The sequence below is a fragment of the Choloepus didactylus genome, chromosome 2 (assembly GCF_015220235.1).
Source record: "Choloepus didactylus isolate mChoDid1 chromosome 2, mChoDid1.pri, whole genome shotgun sequence".
Lineage (NCBI taxonomy): Eukaryota > Metazoa > Chordata > Mammalia > Pilosa > Megalonychidae > Choloepus > Choloepus didactylus.
The window spans coordinates 30,110,614-30,123,168 of NC_051308.1; the positions used below are offsets into that span (position 1 = coordinate 30,110,614).

The following is a 12,555-nucleotide window of genomic DNA, read 5'->3' on the forward strand; positions in this document are numbered from 1 at the left end:
CCAAAGACTTTGACTCACCATCATCAAGCAATAAGTCCCTACATTTATCAACTGGAGATTAGCAAAGCATTTCTTTTTTTTTTTTTTTTTTTTTGGCTTTTATAAAGGGGGTTTATTTGGTTACAAATTTACAGTCATAAGGCCATAAAAGTGCCATAAAAACTAAGGCATCGACAAGAAGACACCTTCGCTGAAGAATAGCCGATGGTGTCCAGAACACCTCTGTCAGCTGGGAAGGCATGTGGCTGGTGTTTGCTGGGCCTTTGCTCCCATGTTGCATTTCAAAATGGCTTTCTCCAAAATGTCTCTGTATCTCTCTTAGCTTCTTCAGCTCTTGTATCAAAGCATTTTGATAGTAATGTTGAGAGTTAACAGTAAGGAGAAACTGGGTAGGGAGTATTTGGGGACTCTGTACTATCTCTGCAATTTTTTTAAAAAATCTTAAACTATTATAAAATAAAAAGTTTTATTATAAAACACTTTTAAAAAAAATCAGTTTTGTTGTGATATCTTCACATATCATACAATCATCTGTGGTATACAATCAGCTATTCACAGTACCATGATATAGTTGTGCATTCATCACCCCCAATCTATTTTTTTCAATATTTTCCTTATACAGAAAAAGTAAAAATAAGAATAAAAAATAAAAGTAAAAAAGAACACCCAAATCATCCCCCCATCCCACCCTATTTTTCATTTAGTTTTTGTCCCTATTTTTCTACTCATCCATCCATACACTGGATAAAGGGAGTGTGATCCACAAGGCTTTCACAATCAACACTGTCACCCTTTGTAAGCTACATTGTTATACAATCATCTTCAAGAGTCAAGGCTACTGGGTTGGAGTTTGATAGTTTCAGGTAGTTACTTCTAGCTATTCCAATATATTAAAACCTAAAAAGGGTTATCTATATAGTGCATAAGAATGTCCACCACAGTGACCTCTCGACTCCATTTGGAATCTCAGCCACTGAAACTTTATTTCATTTCATTTCGCATCCCCCTTTTGGTCAAGAAGATGTTCTCAATCCTGTGATGTCGGGTCCAGATTCATCCTTGGGAGTCATATCCTTTGTTGCCAGGGAGATTTACAACCCTGGGAGTCAGGTCCCACATGGCGGGTAGGGCAGTGAGTTCACCTGCCGAGTTGGGTTAGCTGGAGAGAGGGCCACATCTGAGCAATAAAGAGGTACTCAGGGGAGACTCTTAGGCACAGTTATAAGCAGGTTTAGCCTCTCCTTTGCAGTAACGAGCTCCCATAAGGGCAAGCCCCAAGATAGAGGACTTCGTGTACCAAACTGCCAGTCCTCAATGTTTGTGAGAACATCAGCAGCAATCCAGGTGAGGAAGTCCAACACTTCTGCATTTTCCCCTGTCTCTTCAGGGGGGCCCTGCATATGTATTTTTATTCTCTGCCAAATTACTTTGGGATTTGTTGCTGTTTTACACTTCTCTGTACAGACCTACCAAATCTCAGTTCCTATTCAAAGTTCCATGTAATTATGGTATTTGAACAAACTATGAGTTAAGTTGTTTAGGAAATATAACCAAATAAACATCTCTTCCCTTGGGCTCACATGGAAGTTGAAGTAAAACACTTTTTATAATATAAAATATTGCCTGATATGTATTAAAAATTCCATAAATTCTATATTTAGAATTTTCATATAGTTATATTGTTTTTTTTATGCTATTGCTTATAAATCTTTTTGTATGAAAAAAAATGGTTTAGATCTGGCCTCTAGAGGACAGTGTTGGTTCATAGAAAGATTTATGATCTGCCCAAGTTTAAGATCGTCAGATCGTCTTTTCATTTTTCTTTTTTACTTTTAAACAAGTTCTCTGTTTACTCATTGTCTCTCTTTAAAAAAAATGTCAAAGAAAATTTCTGCCTCTTCTGTTGTCCTGATTAGTTAGAGGTAGTCTGGTTTAACTTATTATTTTTGTATAATTTTGGTTTCATAAAAATCTATTAGGCAAGAATGATCCTGCAAAGTTTTCACCAGTGTTCACAGCACTGAGGGCTTGGGAAGTTGTGAGGGAACATGGTGGAGCACCATGAGGCACCAGATTATGTGTTATTCATCAGTTCTCACATGGTGGAGAGAGAGTTAGAGAGTTGAATTTCCTTTGGAAAAACTAAGGACAGCTTGTAGGTTGATGAGGATGCTCATAAAATGAAGAGAGATTTTGATCTTTTAAAGGTTAAGATTGCTCTACAGTGCTTTTTTGGGGGTAGGAGAACAGGAAAGCAAACCATTGCTCCTACTTCTGGAGCAAATTGTTGGAAGTAATCAGAATAGAAACTCAACATTTAAAAATTATTGCTCCTTAGGTAATCTCATGAGATTGATATTTTACTTTTAACTATCTCCTAGGCTTTGGGAGTTATAGAGTGCTACTCAAGCACACCAGAGTCATATGAACAATAATTTGCAAAATGCTTGTCTTGGACCAAGAGGCAATTAAAGAGAATTGTTCATGTAGTGACAGGCCCAGAAATTCTGAAATACGTCATTCTGTCATCAGACGGATTAAATTTTCGGCTCATAGTAGAGTCTGAGGGCTCCAGGCTTTTTAATTGTGTGAGCCATGTATAAATCTATTTAAAAATGGTTGTCATTTGGGTGGCAGTGTGTTCCATTTAGCAGCAACCTATAGGTTTCTTATTTTTTGTTAAGAAAATAAGATCTATGGGTCTTTTAAAAGGATTTTTGAAAGAGAATGGAAAATTTATAGCTCTTCATAAATGATTTGATATGAAAATTAAGATCAATAGTTGTGGTGGTTTGAATCTGTTATGTACTCCGTAAAAGACTATGTCCTTTTAATCCACTCTTGTGGGAGTAGACCTATTGTGGGTGGAATCTTTTGATTAAGTTGTTTTCATGGAGATGTGACCCACCCAATTGTGTGTAGGACATTTTGATTAGATTATTTCCATGGAGACATGACCCCATCCATTCAGAGTGGGTCTTAATTAGTTTACTGGAGTCCTTAAGAGAGCTCAGGGAGAGAGAAAGAGAGCTTAGAGCTGACACAGACCCAGATGCTTGGAGATGCAGACAGAAAGATGTTTGGTGATGCGAAGCTGAGAGAGAAGATATGTAATCCAGAGTTTGCGCCCAGAAGAAGCAAGCAAGGACCCACAGGAACTGAGACAGAAGCCCAGAGACATTTTGGAGAAAGCCACTGAAACCAGAAGCTAAACCCAGGAAAGAAAGTTCAGCAGAGCCAGCTGTGTGCCTTTCCATGTGACTGAGGAATCCCAGATGCCATCGGCTTTTCTTCAGTTAAGGTATCCTCTTGTTGATGCCTTAGTTTGGATACTTTTATGGCCTTAGGACTGTAAATTTGTAACCTAATAAATCCCTTTTATAAAAGCCAATCCATTTCTGGTGTATTGCATTCCAGCAGCTTTAGTAAACCGGAATAATAGTGTTTTGTTCAGTCATTCCATCAAAGTTGAGCCAATCAGTCTCATTCTCATCGAACATTGCTAGGTACCAAAAATGTTTTCTTGATTATACTGTTCCCTTAATTTAGTGGTAGTATAAAAAATTTCCATATTTTATCTAATTATTTAATAAATATTGAAGTGATATAAGATGAACTTTGGTCCTTGAGATAATTGCTTCCCTAATCTGGTCCCTCAAACAGTATTCCTTAACCCAGTGAAAGGCATCACTCCATCCAGTTGTGTAAGTCAGAATCCTGAGAGCTGTCCTTGACTCCTCTATTTTTCTCATCCTATCCACAACAGATGCACTATCAGGTCCTATTAAATTTACTTCTTAAATATCTCTTGAAACCATCCATTTTTCTCTCCCTGGTCACCAGTGTAATCTAAACTGTCACATCTGCTGAGACTACTGAAGAACCCTTCTCACTCACAACAAAGTGTGATCTTTCAAAACACAAATCTATTGACACCTTCAGTGGTTTCCTATTGTTCTTAGGATAAAAACCAAAATCACTTTCATGGACGATGGGGCCCCACATGGTCTGGTCCTTGTCTCTCTCTTCAGCCTCATCTTGAAACATTCTCCTCTCTCCTCCCTGAGCTCTGGCCTTGTGGCCTCTAATGATCCGCTTCCTCCCATCACAGGGTCTTCTTTGTGCCTGTAATTTCATCTACCTGGGAGTCTCTTCCCTGCTTTCTTTGTCTGGTTACCTTCTGTTCATCCTTTATAAATCAGCTCAAGTGTTATTTCCTCATGAATGTCTTCCCCGATCTCCTGGTCTAGAATAGTCTCTTTTATTATATGCTGTTATAGACCCATACTCCTTTATTTCATTGTGCTTATCTGATTTTATAATTAGACACTGTTTTGTTGTTTTTTGATTAATATATGTCTCCTCTACTAGAATATAAGCTCTCTGAGCAGGGATCATGCCCATATATGCTTATCGTCAAATCCCTAGTATTTGGCACAATGCTTGGAAAAAGTAGTTGCTCAATATATTTGTTGAATGAATAAATGGTGATTTCTTTGTTAAATGTTTAGGTAGAAGAAGAAGAACCCACTGGATACATTCGATTAGAAAAATTTCTTCCAGTGATGACTGAAATACTACTGGAAAGAAAGTAAATATATAAATGTAATTGTTAAGGCAAAATAATTGTTAGAATTACAGTAATGTCAAAGGACTTGGTTTTTTCACTTTTTATATTGTACACAGCCAATATTTATCTTAGGGTAGGTTTCTTCTAACTTTTCACTATGCTTCTGAACTTCTGTTGGTGTGTGCTTAGAAATATCAGGCACTTTAGTATTAATCTAAGCAAAATTCAAAGGGCCAATAAGCCACAGAAATCATGTCAGTACTTTTTATTATCTCTTATTTTGAATTTTTAATGATAAATAAGAAATGACTCTATTTGTTTTTCTACCAAAGTACAGCATGAACTTAAACTTATGATAGTTGGTTTTATAGTAAAGGTTTTACTCCCAGATAAATTGATTTTCATAATTAATGATGAAACAAGCAAATAGAAAACATCAGACGTGCCAGTGATTTTGAACTACGTATTTCCTGTGGGGATTGGGTTCCTGCAACTTTCATATCCATAAATACAAAAAGATTTTAGTGAGGGATGTATTGTTATCCCAGCATGTTAGCAGCTTTTATTTTGCTTTATGTAGTCATTTATTATATAGTCATTTAACACATAATTATAGGTACAGACCAATTCCAGAAGATATCCTTCTTCGTGCTTTTGAGGTGTGTAAGCTCCAGATTTTGTATTTTTATATTTATATGAAAAATTGATTACATAGAATTTACTCATCAAACAAAAGATAAAATACTTATCTTTTATTTTCCTCTAGGTGTTAGATCCAGATAAACGTGGCTTTCTCACTAAGGAAGAGCTGATCAAGTACATGACTGAAGAAGGTAAAAGTGATTTATTATTTGTACTATAACAGCGACTTATATAAGAGATTTATAATGTTATAACAATTATGTACATCAAAATTACTTTAAAATCAATTGTTCTGGTTACAAATTAGGGTTTTCTATTCTTATTATTTTGGTTTGGGGGTAGCTTCTCTTTTATGGAGGATAAGAGTAAAAACAGTAGACAAGGGGAAATGGATTGTTGCCTCATAGGATTTTGTAAAGTGTAATGATTACTTCTATAAATTATAGTTATTCCATACATTTAGAATCTTTCTGGAGTAAGAGGAATACCAAGTAGAAAACATGAATTATCAACATGAATTATCAATCACTGCCTATTAATGCCTGTCCCTGAAGATTTGAATTGGTATATGTAAAAATTCCTTTTTAAAAAGCTTTTCATTTGGTGAAGTTACAAATAATACAGTCTCAACTGAATATGAATTCACACAATAATTTTAGTTTTTATGCTAATGTCACCATATATATGTGCTTTGAACATGAACTCTATCCTCACACATACACACTATACATAATACCTGCACACCTATATATACCAACATATCTTCTTTAAAAAGTCTCTCTGCTTAGGCTGATGCATAAATTTGTTTTTCCTGAATGTCAGTAACCTGATGGTCATTCTCTCAAAACCTTTCTCATATTGGTTACCTCCCCTCCTTTCATTCAAAGGTAGCGTTCTGTCTTCTTTTCTCAATTCATTGGTTTACAGATTGAATCCTGAATGATTCAGAGTCACTAATAACTTGAAACAGAATCAAAAGTATGGATAATTTTGAGTAGTAAAGACTAAGACTGTGTAATCACCATCAGGTGGGAATTCAGGGAGTGAAAGTAAGGAAAGACAGACATGACAGTCATAGCTACCACCCAAGAATTGTTACGACATTATTAAAATTAGTTTAGGAATTAATTTTGATGGGAATGTTATGACTTTCAAAGCATCGGCTGCTTAATCCTAAGGATTAATTTAAGGAAGTGAATCCTTAGACTATATTAGGCAATATGAATTTAATCAAAATGGCCAAAACAGTTCAATTTTTTTAATTATTGTATACCGACTATGTGTTTACTATTTAGTAAGTGCAGTGAGGTGCATTGGTACTCAGATCTGCTCCTTCTCTCAAGGATATTACAATCTTATTGGGAAAGTAAAACTAATTTATAAATTAGTTTATAAAATAATTCACAATACAAGAGAATAGGAAAATAAGTGTCAGAAGATCAGTGTGAGCTGGACCAGCCTGGAAAGCTGATCTTGGAAAACTTAAAGAGAAAATAGGTTCCTTAATATGGTAAAATTTATATGGGTGAGTTGTTGAGGGCAGGGGTAAAATCTTATGCATCATAGTACCCCCAGCACTTAACATAGTATCACACACATAGTAGGTCCTAAGATGTTTTTTGAATGAATGAATAGGTAGATGAATGAAGAATGGGTGAAGGGGTTGATGAGAGAGAATGTTACGGATTGATAAAACAGGATAAACAAAAATGGGGAGGTAGGAATGAGCATGGTATATCAGGAGCTTCTGAGAAGACGGGCCTCACTGGCCCAGAGGGTCTTGGTGGCAAATAGTAATAAATGAATTTAGATCAATTTACTGGGACCAGATGGTAGAGGCCTGGGTTCAGGATTTTTAAATTCATTCTGTGGGCAGTGGAGCAGGATTGTAGGGTTTTGAGGAGATGAGTCATTTGATGCAAGAGGGATTGTGAGAAGATTAATCTGGTGCTGGTAGGTGGGGTAGATAAGTAAGAAAGAGGTTAGGCAAAGGAGACCAGTTAAAAGGCTATTTCAGTATTCTGAAGGTACTCTAACAGGGTCCTGACCTGGGTGATAGCAATAGGAAGAGGAAACAGGGATTGATATAATAGCACTATCTACAGCACGATCTATGGGTCATTATGAGTAACAGAATACTCGAAAGATGGGAGCTGAGTGAAAAGTAACAACAAGGCTTTCATATGCATGACAGGTATTACGTTTATGCTGTTGACTGAAATGGGGAAATCAGGAATGGACTGAAATGTATATAGAGGCAGTGCAATCATATAGTTTATTGGAGATGCTGTGTGATGACTTCCCAAAAGGTACATTTAGAGGTAGTTAGTGGTACTTAGAGATCAGCTATTGGGTATCTCGGAGGATTAAACATAGAATGATTATTTTCAGATAGTATTTAAAAATATATGTGGTTTCAATTACTCATTCAACAAATAACCATCTATATTACATGAGTTCATATGTTTGATAGTGATTTATAATGTGTAAAGTACTTTACAAATCTCAGGTATTATTTTAGGTAACAGACTCTCAGCCAACTGTGATAGCAGCTTACTGGCTTAGGAACTGGTGCTTTGAGATTCTCAAAATTCTGCATAGTGTTTTTAAGTACATTTATGCTTTATAACAATGTGAATTAAAGTTACTTGCACAGTTTTTTCTCAGTATCCACAAAGCATCAAACACCTTAATCAATTTGAGACCAAACATTCTAAATGTCCAGGATATCATATGATGAACATAATAAATCACACTGAATCAAGTTCCTACAAGATAGAAGTCCACATGTGTCCAGCCATGTGTATTGTGTCAGATGGTATGTAGCAGCAGGAAAATCTCAAAAAAAGTTTTTTAAAACAAACACTTACATGTTGCTGCCTATTTGTCACTGTTTGTGCCAGTTTGGATGTAATATTTCCCCCAAAATGCTATGTTCTTTGATGCAATCTTGTGGGGGCAGATGTATTAGTGTTGATTAGGTTGGAATCTTTGCATTAGGCTGTTTCTATGGAGAAGTGACCCACCGAGCTGTGGGTGATGACTCTGATTAGATAATTTCCATGGAGGTGTGGCCCCGCCCATTCAGCGTGGATCTTGATTAGTTTACTGGAGCCCTGTAAAAGCTCAGACAGAAGGAACTCAGTGTGCTATGACCAAGAGAGACATTTTTGAAGACAGCCATTGAAAGCTGACGCTGACAGTTTGGAGAATGCCATTTTGAAGCTCAACCTGTGAGCAAGCACACACCAGCCACGTGCCTTCCAAGCTAACAGAGGTTTTCTGATGCCGATGGCCTTTCTCCAGTGAAGGTACCTGTTGTTGATGCCTTACCTTGGACATTTTATGGCCTTAAGACTGTAACTTTGTAACCAAATAAACCCCCTTTATAAAAGCCAATCCATTTCTGGTGTTTTGCATAACAGCAGCATTAGCAAACCGGAACACTGTTCTAAATGCTTTTTATATAATAAGACATTTATTCCTCATAACAACCCTATGAAAGCAGTATTATTATTATCATCTCTATCTTTACAGACAGGAAAATGGAGGTACAGAGAGGTTAAATGACTTGCCCAAAATCCTGAAGCTAGTACGGGTGTTCCAACCCAGCTCAGCCCCAAGACCAAAGAACATGCCAGGCACGGAGTTAAACATGAGTTTAATTAGTTCTTATGACAGGAGATGGTCCCATGATGGTGACCAGCCAGGGAAAATGGAAATTAACACCCTGCAAAGGGAACAGCTTAGAGTTTAGGACAAAGACGTTCCATGGGGTATAAGAACAGAGTTCAGCATAGTCTCGTGACACAAGGGTCTGGATATTTGTTATCAACAGTGATCAGGGGAGGGGAATTTCAATGCTTTGTTTACGACGCCATGTGTATGCACTTTCTTCCCTGAGAAAGTCTGATGACCTTCAGCTTCTGTCTTGGTCAAGCAGGCTGCTACGTGCTATGGGACCTCATTCCCCATTAGGGAGGGGGAGCCAGGACCCTGGGCCCCCACAAAGGGATAGCTGGAATTTGAACCCAGGCAGTCTGGCTCCAAGCCTGTGCTATTAACCGTTAAGCTATTTTCCTCCCATCCTTAATCAAATACTATATATTGCCCAGGGAAACAGCATGACTACCTGTTGTATTGTGCATAAGAAAGGACTTGTTCTAAACAGTAGGCTGTGATGGTAAAGCTTATGGATGCTGAAGCTGGACTGCTGGCATTCAAATCTTGGTTCTAACACCCACTAACTGAGGCAAGCTGCCTTATTTTTTGTGCACTAGTGTCCTCAACTGTAAATTGGGGTAATAACATTTCTTACTTCTCATGAAGTGATTGAGATATTAACTTAGTTAATGTATGTGAAGAACCTAGACCTACCTTCACACATAGTGGTCAATAAATGTTTGCTGTTAATATTTTTTGAAGTTTCTCAGGACTTAGGTAGTGTTCATCAAAGTACATTTGGCATTGGATTTAGTAGTTAACAATCAGGTAAGAATAATCAAGAATTTGCCTTTTTAGGCATCTTAGGCATTCTCTCTTTTCTTAGTATATAAGCATGATTTCAAAAGAACTCTGTATGTTTTCCTTGTTTAATAGTATTATTATCACCAATATCTCCCTTTGAGTTATTTCAGTATTATTCACTGAATTCCAACTTAGAAACATTGTTTATAGTGGCAGATGACTTAAGCTCAGAAGGTAGGAAAGCCTCAGACCTTGATAACTTAACTGTGTGGCTGAAACTCTTTAGGGATAAGGTGGATTTGGATGTTTCTGTATTTTCGTTTAATATCAGGGCAAAGTTCTATCTTCAATAGCCTAGAGCCTTTCTAACATTCTTCCTGAGTTTGCTTTTCATCTTGGTGAAACCAATATCCACATGGCCCTCAGCTGTTACTGGAATCCATCTGTGATGGTCTGAAGCTGTATGTATCCCAGAAAATCATGTTCTTAAAGCTAATCCATTCCTGTGGGTGTAGATCTATTGTGGGTGGGACCTTTTCATTAAGTTATTTCAGTTGACGCATGTCCCGTGGGTCTGAATCCTCTTACTGGAGTCCTTTATAAGAGGGTTGTTCCAGTTTCCTAATACTGCCGGAATGCAAAACACCAGAAATGGATTGGCTTTTATAAATGGGGTTTATTTGGTTACAAAGTTACAGTCTTAAGGCCACAAAGTGTCCAAGGTAAGTCATCAACAATTAGGTACCTTTACTGGAGGATGGCCAATGGTGTCTGGAAAACCTCTGTTAGCTGGGAAGGCACGTGGCTGGTGTCTGCTCCAAAGTTCTGGTTTCAAAATGGCTTTCTCCCAGGACGTTCCTCTCTAGGCTGCAGTTCCTCAAAAATGTCACTCTTAGTTGCACTTGGGGTATTTGTCCTCTCTTAGCTTCTCTGGAGCAAGAGTCTGCTTTCACCAGCTGTCTTCAAACTGTCTCTCATCTGCAGCTATTCTCTCAGCTTCTGTGCATTCTTCAGAGTGTCCCTCTTGGCTATAGCAAGTTTCCTCCTTCTGTCTGAGCTTATATAGTGCTCCAGTAAATAATCAAGACTCATGCTGAATGGGTGGGGCCACACCTCCATGGAAATTATCCAATGAAAGATCTCATCCACAGTTGAGCATCACATCTCCATGAAAATATCCAATCAGAGGTCTCCAACCCAATCAACACCAATACGTTTCCTGCCCACACGAGACTGCATCAAAGATAAGGGTGTTTTGGGGGGACATAATATATCCAACCCCCACAAGGGTGAAAGACAGGAGCTAAGAGAGAACCCAGAAGCTGAGAGAAGACACAGAAGCACAGAAAGAAATCACAGATGGAGCAGCTGAAAGCTGAAAGCAATGAAACTTAGGAGAAAAAGACCAGCAGATATTGCCATGTGCCTTGCCATGTGACAAAGGAGTCCAGGATTGCCGGATTGCCTGTTGATGCCTTGATTTGGACATTTTCACAGCTTCAGAACTGTAAGCTTGTAATAAGCTCCCATTGTTAAAAGTCAGCCCATTTCTTGTATATTGCATTTTGGCAACTTTCTTTTGGTTTCACTTGACACCAACACTGGGTTAAACTATAGCAAGGTGGACTGTTTTGAAATGGTTGATGAGTGGCATCTCACTGGATTCAGCTGGCATTGCTAAGGTGTCCAGACCTGATTAGGAAATATTCAAAGATATAGTCATTACAGTTTCAAGTCTCTGTTATCTGCTCTTCAACAATTTTGCATGGCAATCATATAATTCTCTCTTTATACCCTTACTGAACATAATTATTAGATTCCTAACAGACTGGGGCTTCAAGTTAATCTTTTGGCAATCTCATTAGTTCAATTTAAGTACATAATCGTACCCTTGTTGACTTTATGTCCTCCTGCTGTTTGGGAAGAAATGATCAATTCTGTAGGTTGCTTAATCTAAGATATCTGCAAGGCAAGATAAGTTCAAAATCTGTCAGGGGCTGCAAAAGCATGCTCTTTGAACCCTTGAACTGTTGCGATGCATTGGCTTAATAGCCCTGGGGGAGAGTGACAAGTGACACAGTGGGGCTCGTGGGACTCCATGGCAATTAAATTTGCTAGTGGAAAGAGAAAGAAAAGAATCAAAAGATTGTAAATGATGGATTTCCCTTCTTGTCCCTCCCAGGTGAGCCTTTTTCTCAGGAAGAAATGGAAGAAATGTTGTCGGCTGCAATTGATCCAGAATCAAATTTAATTCATTACAAGGACTATATAACAATGATGGTGATAGATGAAAATTAAGTGCTCTCAAGACTTAATTTCTAATTCAAAGGACAATTTTAGAAGTTGCTTGTCCTTATTAATTTCACATTTTATCTTCTAATTCCTGTATCTATATCTGACATAACTATTTCAAGATGTTTTGTTTTAACAGTGATTATAACAATAAAAAACAAATTTATTTAATATGCCTAGACTTATGGAATTACAAATTGCTAATTATTTGAAAACTATCTTGACATTTTAACGTTACCCATGGACTCATTCATCTTCTATATTAAAACCCGTGTTATCTTCAAATTAATTAAACTGGCAGAATGAAGAATGACTGGAAGCACACAAGGTTTGACATATTAAGATCTTGGGAGGGGGCCTAATGACCACAAATTGAAAATGAGTAGCAATATGATGAAGTCTTCTTTTGTAAACAATATACACTTCAACAATCTGAATGTGGGAGAGTTATTGAAATGAATATTAATAATTGATTTCTTATGAATACCAATTACAAATCTCATTTTGAGATTAAAATAAGTTAGTTTAAAAATTTAAATTTGCTGATCCAGCATGTTACTATTTATGGAATAGCTAAAGGAGTT

The 12,555-nt window shown here is 37.3% G+C and overlaps 1 protein-coding gene across 2 annotated transcripts in view; it reads left to right on the forward strand.

Annotated features, from left to right (window-relative positions):
* EFCAB2 (EF-hand calcium binding domain 2) overlaps positions 1-12,352 on the forward strand; it is a 221,211-nt gene extending 208,859 nt beyond the window's left edge. The window contains exons 5-8 of one of the 2 annotated variants that reach the window (XM_037822489.1): positions 4,512-4,591; positions 5,187-5,229; positions 5,337-5,403; positions 11,862-12,344. In XM_037822489.1, coding sequence (XP_037678417.1) covers positions 4,512-4,591; positions 5,187-5,229; positions 5,337-5,403; positions 11,862-11,977 — 306 coding nt within the window. In that variant the 3' untranslated portion in view covers positions 11,978-12,344. Of the gene's footprint in view, positions 1-4,511; positions 4,592-5,186; positions 5,230-5,336; positions 5,404-11,861 lie in introns of both variants that reach the window. The other variant, XM_037822494.1, reaches the window with a different exon arrangement.
* The last annotated feature ends 203 nt before the right edge of the window (positions 12,353-12,555 follow it).